This window comes from Rhinopithecus bieti, unplaced genomic scaffold (assembly GCF_001698545.2).
Source record: "Rhinopithecus bieti isolate Rb0 unplaced genomic scaffold, ASM169854v2 scaffold_11488, whole genome shotgun sequence".
NCBI lineage: Eukaryota > Metazoa > Chordata > Mammalia > Primates > Cercopithecidae > Rhinopithecus > Rhinopithecus bieti.
The window spans coordinates 630,175-642,934 of record NW_016806879.1 but is presented as its reverse complement, the minus strand read 5'-3'; the positions used below and the strand labels follow the sequence as shown (position 1 = coordinate 642,934).

The 12,760-nt window shown below is 43.7% G+C and overlaps 1 protein-coding gene across 1 annotated transcript; it reads left to right on the top strand.

Moving 5' to 3' along the window:
- The first annotated feature begins 5,729 nt into the window (after nt 1-5,729).
- Nucleotides 5,730-9,069, top strand: LOC108533628 (secretoglobin family 1D member 2-like). The gene is made up of 4 exons (XM_017878477.1): nt 5,730-5,784; nt 7,084-7,271; nt 7,688-7,736; nt 8,897-9,069. Exons 1-4 carry the CDS (start codon nt 5,730-5,732, stop codon nt 9,067-9,069), a joined length of 465 nt encoding a protein of 154 aa, XP_017733966.1.
- The last annotated feature ends 3,691 nt before the right edge of the window (nt 9,070-12,760 follow it).

Sequence of the window (12,760 nt, the reverse complement as noted above, 5' to 3'; positions counted from 1 at the left end):
ATCCTGTGAGGTAGGCACTGCTTTTACCACCTGAGTGGTAAAACTAAGGAAACTATTTCTGCAAAGCTAAGCCACTTGCTGCAAAGCTCATGAGTAGAAAATACCAGAGCTTAGCTTAAGCCCAGCAAGTCTGGTCCCAAAACTGGGCCTCTCCTCATTCCTCAATCAATGGATATGTTCTAATTCTGAAAGATTCAAACAGCACTTCAGAAGTAAACAAAACATCAAACTGCCCTAGTAAGATTCTGTTAGACAGAGGCCAACAAGGCTGTAGAGAAAAGGGAATGCTTATACACTGTTGGTAGGAGTGTAAATGAGTTTAGCCATTATAGAAATCAGTGTGGCAATTCCTCAAAGAGCTAAAAACAGAACTACCACTTGACCTAGCAATCCCATTACTGGGTATAAACCTAAAGGAATATAAAGCATTCTACCATAATGACACAAGCATGCTTATGTTCATTGCAGCACTATTCACAATAGCAAAGACATGGAACCAACCTAAATGTCTATCAATGGCAGACTGGATAAAGAAAATGTGGTACATATACACCATGAAATACTATGAAGCCATTAAAAAGAATGAGATCATGTCTTTTCCCAGGAACATGGATGGAGCTGGAGGCCATTATCCTTAGCAAACTAATGAAGGGAACGAAAACAAATACTACATGTTCTTACTTGTAAGTGGGAGCTAAATGATGCGAGCACGTAGACACATAGAGGGCAACAACAGACAGTGGGGCCGACTTGAGCATGGAGGGTGGATGGAGGGACAGGATCAGAAAAAAATAATATTGGGTACTAGGCTTAACACCAGAGTGATATAATAATATGTACAACAAACCTCCATGATACCACTTGACCAACTGATATGAACCCCAAACCTAGAATAAAAGTTAAAACAAAATTTTGTTAGAAGCAACTTCAAATTTATAGAACAGAGCATAGTTGACATCTTTAAATTTTACACTGTTTCCTCTAGAAACCAGGTGTGGGCATCCATTTATCTAGATTTCCTTTTGATATTGTGACAAAAGTTTCATGAATCTATTTCTGGAGGCTTGTATATCTCCACTCAGGCAGCTATTAATATATTTTTGTGGCTGCTGTTTATATTATTGTCAGTGGTACCATTTCTTCATTATGGTGTGTAGTGGCGTAGCTAGCTTGCAGGAAAGCAATTCCCTTTTTCATTTTCTTAACTTGTATTTAGCTAACTTCATGTACTCTTATTTCTTTTAATAGTTTTTAGTTGATTGCCTTAGATTTTCACCAAAATTGATCAGCTATCTATATTATTGTACAATTCATTGATTTGGCTTTTTTCAATAAGGATTTTTCTTCTCGTGTGAAAATCATTTTTTTTTGCAATTTGCATCATTCTGTTTTTTAACACACTATTCCTTTGGAGTACATCCAGGTTTACAGAAAAGATTGAGTAGAAAATACAGAGTTCACATATAACTCCTGCCCCTGCACAGGTACAGCCTCCCTCATTATTCAAAGCCTAACCCAGAGTGACATACATAATTGATGAACTCACCTGGACAAATTATTTTCATCCAAAGTGCACAGCTTATGTTAAAGTTCCCTCTTGCTGTCCTACATTCTATAATTTCTGAGAAATGTGTAATGACCTGTATATACCATCACAGGGCACTCTATTCAACAAATGGTGCTGGGATAATTGGCAAGCCACATGTAGGAGACTGAAACTGGATCCTCATCTCTCATCTTAAATGAAAAGCAACTCAAGATGGATCAAGGACTCAAATCTAGGACGTGAAACTGTAACCATTGTATAAGATAACATCGGAAAAACCCTTCTAGACATTTGCTTAGGCAAAGATTTCAGGACCAAGAACCCAAAGGCAAATGCAATAAAAACAAAGATAAATAGGTGGGATTTAATTGAACTAAAGAGCTTCCGCATAGCAAAGGAAACAGTCAGCAGAGTAAACAGAAACCCACAGAGGAGAAAATCTTCTCAATCTATACATCCAACAAAAAACTAATATCCAGAATCTACAAGGAACTCAAACAAATTAGCAAGGAAAAAACAAACAATCCCATCAAAAAAGAGGCTAAGGACAGGAATAGACAATTCTAGAAAGAACATATACAAAGCCCAACAAACATGAAAAAATACTCAACGTCACTAATGATCAGGGAAATGCACATCAAAACCACAATGCAATACCACCTTACTACTGCAAGAAGGGCCATAATATATTAAGACCATAATGATTCAAAAAATCAAAAAGAACCAAAAGATGTTGTTCAGAGATGTAGTGAAAAGGGAACACTTCTACACTGCTGATGGGAATGCAAACAAATACAACCACTATGGGAAACAGTGTAGATATTCCTTAAATAACCAGAAGTAGAACTACCGTTTGATCCAGCAATCCTACTACTGGGTATCTACCCAGAGGAAAAGAAGTCATTATATGGAAAAGATCCTTGCACAGGCATTTTTGTAGCAGCACAATTCAGGACTGCAAAAACATACAATCAGCCAAAATGCCCATCAATCAACAATTCAAGAAATTTTAGTGGGCGGGCACGGTGTGCTCAGCCGTGTAATCCAGCACTTTGGAGGCCGAGACGGGTGGATCACGAGGTCAGGAGGATTCCGAGACGCATCCTGCTTAAACGACCAGTGAAACCCCATCTCTGTACTAAAAAATACAAAACAAACTAGCCGGGCGAGGTGGCGGCGCCTGTAGTCCAGCTACTCGGGAGGCTGAGCAGTGAGAATGCCTTAAAGCCCGGGAGGCGGAGCTTGCAGTGAGCTGAGATCCAGCACTGCACTCCAGCCTGGGTGACAGAGCGAGACTCCGGGGTCTCAAAAAAAAAAAAAAAAAAAAAAAAACGAAATTGTAGTATGCATATTATAATGGGGTACTACGCAGCCATAAAAGGAAAGAATGACATTAGCAGCAACCTGGATAGAACTGGAAACCATTATTCTAAGAGAAGTAACTTAGGAATGAAAAACCAAACATTACATGTACTCACTCATAAGTGGGAGCTCAACTATTAGGATGCAGAAGCATAAGAATAATACAAAGAACTTTGGGGACTTGGGGGAAATGGTGGGAGGGGGGTGAGTGATAAAAGACTATAAATTGAGTTCAGTGTATGCTACTTGGATGATGGGTGCACCAAAATCACACAAATCACTGCTAAAGAACTTACTCATATAACCAAATACTACCTGTTTCCCAAAAATCTATGAAAATAAAAAATTTTTTAAAATTCAGAATTGTTTCTCTGCCCTAAAAATCCCCCGTGCTCTCCCTTTTCATGATTCCCTCCCCATGAACGTTAGTCATTAACAGATCTTCGTTTCCATATGTGCTTTTCAGAATGTCATATGGTTGGAATCCTACAGTAGGTAACCCTTTCAGATTGGCTTCTTTCACTTAGTTATAAGCATTTGAGATTCCTTTTTTTCTTTTCATGGCATAATAGCTCATTACTTCTTGGTGGTGAATCATATTCTTCTGCCTGTAGGTACCAAAGGTTAATAATCTCTGCACGTATTAAAGGACTTCTCAGTTGCTTCCTGTTTTGATGATTTTCAATCAAGCTTCTTTGAATATCTGTGTCCACATTTTTGTATGGAAACTAAACTTCAACTAATTTAGGTTAATATCAAGGAGCACACTTACTGGAATTTGTGGTGAGAATATGTTCAGTTTAGGAAGAAACTGCCACACTGTCTCCTCTGCCATCTGCCTCTGCCTCCAGCCCACCTCACATGTAAACAGTGCCAGATTTTGGACTGAGAGAACCACCTCGCTACTTCACAACTCATACACCATCAATACCTAAGTTAGACCTTCTGGCTTTTAAACTGTGCAGCTCTGGATGGGTTTCTTATTTCTGCAAGTCAGTTGCCTCAACTATATTATTGGAAATGTAATAGTTTATATGTTACACTTTTGTAACAAGAATGTGAATATGATAAATTGTGTTTTGCAGGTATAGATATACAAACTGAAAACTATTACTACTCTCTTTATTAGCACTATTCTCATTAACTACAGAAGTTTTTGCAACCCTCTGGGCCTGCATGTTTCCAAAAGAATCAGCTCACGGCTAGTTTGGTGACTGGATTTTGTTGGACGTTCCATTCTATAAACTCAAGGCAATGTTTGTGTGATCAAGGATAAAAATGGTTTGTTGGTTGAATGAATGAGTCAACAGAAAGTAAGGGCTTAGGAAAGAGAATGTGCTCAAGGCCTTCTTGGCCTTCTGTAAATCCTTGGCTTTACAGAAGCAGGTAGCTCAAAATTCAGGTGCTTGGAAGGTGTGACTTTTACTTCAAGCCCAGGTGATTTAAATTTTTTTTCATTGTGATACGAAAATGTAAAACATACTGTCTTACATTTGGTACATTACAAATGTACCATCTTACGACTTGTCATGCACCTCAGCGGTATTCAGTACATTCACTTTATTGTGCAACTTTTTTGGAAACCTGAAATCCTCTACCATTAAACAATACCTCCCAATATCTTTTCCCCCAAAAGCCTCTGAAAACCACTATTCGAACTTCTGTTTCTATGGATTTGGATACTGTAGATACCACACATAAGTGGAATCATACTATATTTGTGTTTGTGACTGGATTACTTCATATAGCATAATGTACTGTAGTCCATCTATATTGAGTTCTACAGCCTGTGTCTGGATTTTCCTTCCTTTAGAGTCTGAATAAGATTCCATTCCATGAATACCCAGATTTGCTTCATCCATTCATCTGGGGATGAACACTGGGTTGGTTCCCCTTCTTCACATATGTGAATAGTATCCTTAAGGACATGCCCATGCGATATATCTACAATATCCTGATTTCAGTACTTGTGGCCATATCATCAGAGGAGAAATTCCTTGATCCTATGATATTTTCTGTTTTAATTTGAGAGGCCCCTATACTCTTCAATGATGGCTGAACTATTTTACATTCCCACTAAGAGAGCACTAAGGTTGCTACCTCTGCACTTCCTTGTCACAATGTTATTTTCAAATTTGTTAGTTAGCTTGTGTGTCTGTTTTATAGCAGCTATCCTAAAGGATATGAAAAGTCTGTTATTTTGACATCTCTCCCACCCATTCCACTTTCCACAGAGGAAAGTGCAAGCAAGCTCCACTGAATTTGGCCCATCCTGTTCTCCAGCCACAAACCCTTCTTTATTATACCATGTTCACCTGTCTGTTTCAGGTTCACCAGGCTACCTGATGTTCTTCACAAGCCACTTTGTTTATACTGTGTCGACTTCTCTCATGCTATTGTCTGGGCTCCTTCCACACATTTTTTTTTTTTTTGAAACAAATTCTTTTTTTTTTATTTATTTTTTTTTTTTTTAATATTTTTTATGTTTTTTGCTAGAGGATTTGTTTCAACACTCCATTCTCTTTATTTTTTTTGAGACAGAGTCTCTCTCTGTTGCCCAGGCTGGAGTGCGGTGGCATGATCTTGACTCACTGCAACCTCCGCCTCTCAAGCGATTCTCCTGCCTCAGCCTCCCAAGTAGCTGGGACTACAAGCGCCCACCACCATGCCCGGCTAATTTGGAAAAAGTTGGGATATTTATTCATCAGATCAGCCCTAAGATAAGATGTAGGTGGCTACACATCACAGAAAGCTTGCTCTGGGGTCGAGTCCAAATTTCTCATCGTTTGTGAAAGCTGAGCTCACAGCAGAATAAGCCACCATGAGGCTGTCGGTGTGTCTCCTGCTGGTCACGCTGGCCCTTTGCTGCTACCAGGGTGAGTACATCAGTCATGAGTCCAGCACCAGCCCCTGGGAAGCACCCTCCTCCGAGCCGAGGCCACTCATTCGGGCTGGAGTAGGAGTCTTCACTAAACCAAAACACCAGACCTTTTTCTGTGCTTGTTGAATGAGCCTCTCAGAAAGCTCAGGGCTATTTCTTCTCCCCAGCACCTAGGAAATTTTATAAAATATAAATGCAGGAAAATGTTAGGAATTCTTCTGCCCGAGCTTCGCTCCTGGATAGGATCTGTGTCAGAGGATGTAATGTGAGGTCTGGGGTGAATCTGGGCTTTGCCACTTCCCAGCCATTTGACCTTTGGCACAATGCTCACCCTCCCTGACCAGCCTCCTCCAATCACTGGTGGTTAGAGCTTCTGCCATGGCTCTGGGAATGGCTATGGGAATGGAGTAAGATTAAGGCTGTCAAAATCTAGCTGTGGGCCAGACATCATGGCTCACACCTAGATTTTAACACTAGGTGTCAGTCATGTAATTTTAACACTTCAGGAAGCCGAGGCGGGCGGATCGCTTGAGCTCAGAAGTTTAAGACCAGGCAACACGGCGATACCCAGTATTTACAATAAATAGATAAATAAATAAATAGCCCACAAAAAAAAAATTAGCTGGGCATGGTGGCATTCACCTGTAGTTTCAGCTACTTGGGGGGCTGAGGTGGGAGGATCGCTTGAGCCCAGGAGGCTGAAGTTGCACTGAGCCGAGATTGTGCCACTGCATTCCAGCCTAAGAAAGTGATATTCTGTCTCGGAAAAAAAAAAAAAAAAAGGCTGAGTGCGGTGGCTCATGCCTGTAATCCCAGTGCTTTGAGAGACGGGGCGGGCGGATCACCTGAGGTCAGGAGTTCGAGACCAGCCTGACCAACGTGGAGGAACCCCATCTTTACTAAAAATACAAAATTAGCCGGGCATGGTGGCGCATGCCTGTAATCCCAGCTACTCAGGAGGCTGAGGCAAGAGAATCGCTTGAATCTGGGAGGTGGAGGTTGCGGTGAGCCAAGATCACGCCATTGCACTCTGGCCTGGGCAACAAGACCGAAACTCTATCTCAAAAAAAAGAAAAAAATAAAAATAAAAGAGAGTCTAGCTGTAGGTACGAACCTCTTCTCTTTGTTTGTGTGACCTTGAGGAAATCACACCGGGAAGGTCTGGCAGTGTCATCAGCACAATAACGGTGTGGAAACACGGATCCCAGGGGGTGATGTCTGGTAGCCATTAGGCAGCCATGAAAAAAAATCGACTTTTTCTAACATAAAGAGTATTTTTATTCTTGTGTTGCAGCCAATGCTGTGGTCTGCCCAGCTCTTTTTTCTGAGATCTCAGGCTTCTTATTCATTAATGAACCCGTGTTCAAGTTAAAACTTGCCAAATATGATGCACCTCCAGAAGCTGTAGCAGCCATTTTGGAAGTGAAGAAATGCACAGATCAGATATCGCTTGAGAAACATCTTTTAATTGAAAAAGTCCAGGTAATTTCTTTCTTTTCTTTTTTTTGACTCACTGCAACCTCTGTCTCCCAGGTTCAAGTGATTCTTGTGCGCCAGCCTCCCAAGTAGCTGGGATTAAAGGCGCCTGCCACCACGTCCAGCTAATTTTTGTGTTTTTAGTAGAGACGGGGTTTCACCATGTTGGCCAGGCTGGTCTCAAACTCCTGACCTCAGGTGATCCACCCACCTTTTTCTTTTTTCGTATCGAGGCTTCTGGTCAGCAGCACAGTGTGAAGTGAGGTCAGCTTGCTGCTCTGCGGGGGACACAGGTGGTGGGGCACCTGCCTTGCTGTTCACTGCTTGAGAGAGTCACTCAGGGCCACAGGGTGGGTGCTTCCATTTCACCTGCAGAATTCAACTGCGCTGCGCACAGCCTCCTGCATGTTCCCCCTCCTCAGGTCACCTGCCTGGATGCCATGTCCCCAGAGTGTGCTGAGGACATGGGGAGTGAGCCCGGGCCCAGGCAGGGGTGGTGAAGGGCCAAGTATGACTACCTCTCCACCTGGGGACTTTCCTGAGGCGGAGCTGCCCTCACACAGTCACTGTGGAATGTACTGGGGAGTGTGGGAGCCTTGAACAGGGAGAGGAAGGCAGGGAGGGACCTAGAGCAGAGGCTCCTGCAGAGGCAGCACTGGAGGGCTGGGCTTCTCTGCAGCTTCTGCAGAGCCAGGAAGGAGCTCCTCCCAGCTCCTCAGACTCCACGCTCCCCTCCTCACTCACGATGCTCTCCTGACCACAGCCAGTGGGCCGAGACCCTCGCTACTCCACCTCCCGCAGTGCCATGGAAGTGGGATGCTCTCACTTTGTCTTTCTCAAGAAATCAGAGGTTTTCCAGGGGCCTCTCAGCCTGGCTGCCTCTGGGTTGCTGTCCTGAGGTTTAGCTGCAAATGCTCATGGAAGGTGCAGGCTCAGGACTGAGGGGTGCTCGGGTCCTGAGGCAGAATTCCCACATGGGGAGGCTGGAGTCTCCTGGAAGCCAAGCTTCCCAGAGGCCCTCTCAGCCCTACCAGCCTCTCAGCCCTGGGTCCCTCATTGCAGGAAACAGGAGACTCCAAGTCCTGGGACAGCCCAGACAATAACCTGTGGCTGCTCTGTCCACCCCTTCTTTCCCCCTCCATGAGGACCCTGGGCCTCACACTTGGGTGCCCCCAGGGCTATTGGCCTGTCAAGGAAAGGCTGCTCCCTCACCGGCATGCATGCTATGAAGCCCCCAGGTCTAGGCCCTGGTTTCCCACGCACACTGGGTTCCTGCCTCCGCCCTTCCAATTGTCTTTGGGAGCAGAATTCCATCGGCCACTTGGATGTTAACATGTTGTCTCCAGGAGCCGCATGACCAACCTCACCTTCCTTTCTTTCCTTTTCTATTTCAGGAAAAAATAGCAGAGAAATGTGATCGCTGAGATGTAAAAACTTTTTAATGCTAGTTTCCACCATCTTTCAATGATACCCTGATCGTCACTGCAGAATGTAAAGGTTTCAACGTCTTGCTCTAATAAATCACTTGCCCTGCAGGTCTCCACTGGTCTTGTTATGATCCTGCAGTCTCAGGCCTTGAGTCAAGGGTGGCTTTTATAGGGGAACGGCCTTTTGTTGTGGGTGATAATTAGCTCCAGAGAACCAGGTCCTGTTACCAATGGGGCCGGAGTCCAGGCATCCCAGAGGGAAATATTTGATAGGAATCATCCTGCATTCCTTAGCCATTCCTTATCCTGTGGCCCTAAATGAAAACCATGTTAAGGAGGACACAGGAATTACAACGTTTCTGATGGCCTTGTACTGAGGGAACCCCCAGCCTGCCTGGGTGTCCAGGCCTGGGGTTCCCACCCAGCAGTGGCCCTAGTGTGATGTCCTTTAGGACCGAAAGTCAGCCTGCTCGGTGCCACCTCTGCACTACGGTTTCTCTGCCCTGTCATGTTTATTTCCTAATTTATCACAAGTTGGGAGCATCTCCAGGTTTCAACATGGAGTTCACATTTTTTCACTTCCCACACTCAGGGCACTCCTCAGTGTCTGCACCCTCACCAGCACCTGAGGCAAATTCTATCTCTCCAGCTCTCCCAAGAGCTCCAGAGACCAGCACCCCCTGCCAACTGGACAGCTCCAAGCGTGCACTCTACAGTCATTCCAGGAGCAGGATGTGAAACTGAGCACAGCGTCCTCCCGCAGCCTGCTCTCCCTTCCATGAGCCCATCCAGGCTAATGCACCCCCCCAGCAAGTCTCCTAACCAGGACACAGGGAGACCCAACAGCTTCTTGGTGTTCTGTGGCTGCTGGAACAAACATCTGCAAGCTTGGTGGCTTAAAACAACTGATTTTCTGACACCTCTGGGGATCAGAAGCCCAACATTAACATCCCTGCTGGGAGGCTAGGGGGCAGCAGGACTCTGCTCCCTCTGGGGGCTCTCAGGGAGAGATCACGAAGGGCTGCTAATGGCTTCTGGGCTGCTGACTGTCCTGGTCCTGTGGCCACATCACTGTAACCTCTTTCTCCATGATAGTTTTTTTTCTGTTGTTATTTCCATGTCAAATCCTTCTCTGCCTTTTAATTACAAAGTACAGAGGTTGGGTTTAGGGACCACCAGATTATTTAGAATAATGTCCCTGTCTCATCGTCTTTAACTTGATCACGTATGCAAAGTGCTTTTTTTCATGTAATGGAACAGTCACAGATTTCAGGGATTAGGCTGTAGATGTTTTTTGGGGGGAACATGAATCAGCCAAAAACGTCTCCCCTTCCTACTGCCTTCTAGTCGTGCAGTAAGTTTTATTCCCTCCATGGCTACAGCATCACCTCTGCAAATCTCTTTTTTCCTATCATGTAGTAACCATCATAGTCTGGTCTGCGTCCTTCACAACTTAGATTGAAATCTCCTAAATTGTCTCCTAGGCTCTGTGAAGCCCTGCTGCAATACGTTCTCCTTATCCATGTCAAAGTGAATCTCCTAAAATTAAAACGTGATTCTGTCTTCTTTTCCACAAATGTACATAACCAGAGGGCTCCTTGTTCTCAAGGGTTTTAAGTAAGGGAACCTATTTTTACCCTAAACCTACCTTCATATGATAATAGTAATATTTATACACTTGGAACAATAGTAGATAAGTTATTATTAATTGAACATTGCTTGTAAAATAAATATGTATTTTTTGTTTTGTTTTGTTTTTGTTTTTGCACATTTCTTTTTTTTTTTTTATACTTTAAGTTCTAGGGTACATGTGCATAACGTGCAGGTTTGTTACATATGTATACTTGTGCCATGTTGGTGTGCTGCACCCATCAATAAAATATGTATTTTAAATATCACACCAGAAAATAGGTGTGCTTAAAAACTGAACCTAAGTTTGTGAAACCCGTTACCAGTTCAGTCTACACACTGTGCATAGCAAACCGGGGTTCACGGAGCTCTCGAAACACTGGGAGAAAACCACAGAGAAATACTTGCTGGAGGAGCAAGTCCACACCCTTGCATTGCACACAAGGGCTTCCAACACCTGTTTTTGCCAGCCCCTGCCCTCTCATCTCCTTTTCCCCCCAGGTACTCTGTAATCAGTCGCAGTTGTTTATATTTCATTTCTTATGTATCACATAACTCACATCCTTCCACCGGGGCTAATGTGTTTTCCTTTGCCTCTGTAGCCTTCCCTGCCTAAGACATCTGACAACCCCATCTATAGAATTCACTTCGCTTATTTCTTCCTCTGCAAAGCCCTCTCAAATACCCATGCCTTACATTAAACCCTCATACACACATGCACCCACATGCATAGACATCCCTTTTATCGTTAGTTTGCCTTTCTGTGTTATAGGATGCATATCATAGTATTGTTGTAAGAACACACTAAATTAATTAATACTCAGGAAAATCTTAGCACTCTGCAAATTGTAGCAACCATTACTATAATGCTTACAATGAATAAAAGTTTCTATGTATTGAGCATCTTGATATGCATTTTGCTGGAAGGCTTCCAAGTTCTGTCTGACTTAGACCTCACTAGTGCCCAGGAAGGTCTGAGGTTATTCCCACTAAAGAACACAAGAATGACAAATGCTCTGCCTTGGGGTCCTCAAATGTGTCTCTGTTTTAGAATCCACTGGGAAGCTGTCAAAAGCAAGTGATGCCCTGCCCCATGAGGGTCTATTCCTGTGCAGGTAGAGTCCTTGCAGTCCCCATCCTCACACCTCCCACTCCTATACGCATGGGCATCCAGTGACCTGGGGAGGCAGTGGCTGAGACAGGAGTGCCCCATGATACTCACAGGACTCCCAGTATCACCAGGGCTGTCCCTTGAGGCCCCTCACTTAGCTGCCTCCATAGTTTTCTAAGCCTGGGGATTGCAAAGTACTCATTAACTTCACCATTATACAACTAATTATATTGGTCTCACATGTGGTAAGGGTTTTTGTTTGTTTGTTTTTGCTGTTTCCTGGGCTGCTATTAAATAGTGTGACGTGAGATCCAGCAAGACTGCTCAAGCTGGGGCAGGGAGGAGAGGGTATTGGGAGTCTTTGCTTAAGGACTACTGAGTTTCTGTTTGGGATGATAATTTCCTAGAAATATACAGTATGACAACATCGTGAATGCCCTGAAGGCCACATAATTGTACACTTAAAAATGATTGAAATGACAAATTTCATAAAATGACAAGACAATATAAGAATGCAAGGACTGCTATTGCCTGAGGGGTAGGAGGAAGATAGCTACAGGGGAGCTGGGCCTGTATTTTACCCCTGGACACGCACTCCTGAACCTGTCGACATCCCATGCTCATTGATTCGTACCCTGGATTTCTCCTTTGTTGAAGATATCATGTTTTTAAAAAACTCTGGTTCAGGCCTGGGAGCGGTGACACACGCCTGTAATCCCAGCACTTTGGGAGGCTGAGGCGGGCAGATCACAAGGTCAGGAGTTCAAGACCAGCCTGACCAACATGGTCTCTGCTAAAAATATAAAAATTAGCCAGGCATGGTGGCGCGTGCCTCAACTTCTCAGGAGGCTGAGGCAGGAGAATCGCTTGAACTCAGGAAGTGGAGGCTGCAGTGAGCCGAGATCACACACCACTGCACTCCAGCCTAGGTGACAGAGCAAGACTCCATCTCAAAACACAAAACAAAACAAAACAGACAAAAAATCTCTGGTTCAAAAACTAGTGATTGAGGTTTACCAAGGATGTAAGATTCTTTCATGCAGGGTCTCCTGACTTTTATCCCTTAAAGCCTCTCCCACGACCACTGAGCTAAGGAGAGTCTCATAATTTCCCCCATGGACAAATATCGATCTCTACCTAGGCTCTTTTCTTCAAATATCTTCTTCCTACAATCCATCTGACACTTTATGACAAGCTCAATATTCTGAAAATGAAACTCTGCTTTTGTCATAGGCTTCTTTAAAGTACAACCTCAATGGATCTTCATCTTTTATGAAATAAAGCTCAATATCTGAATGCAAAAATTAGAATTTCTTTTTTTTTTTTTT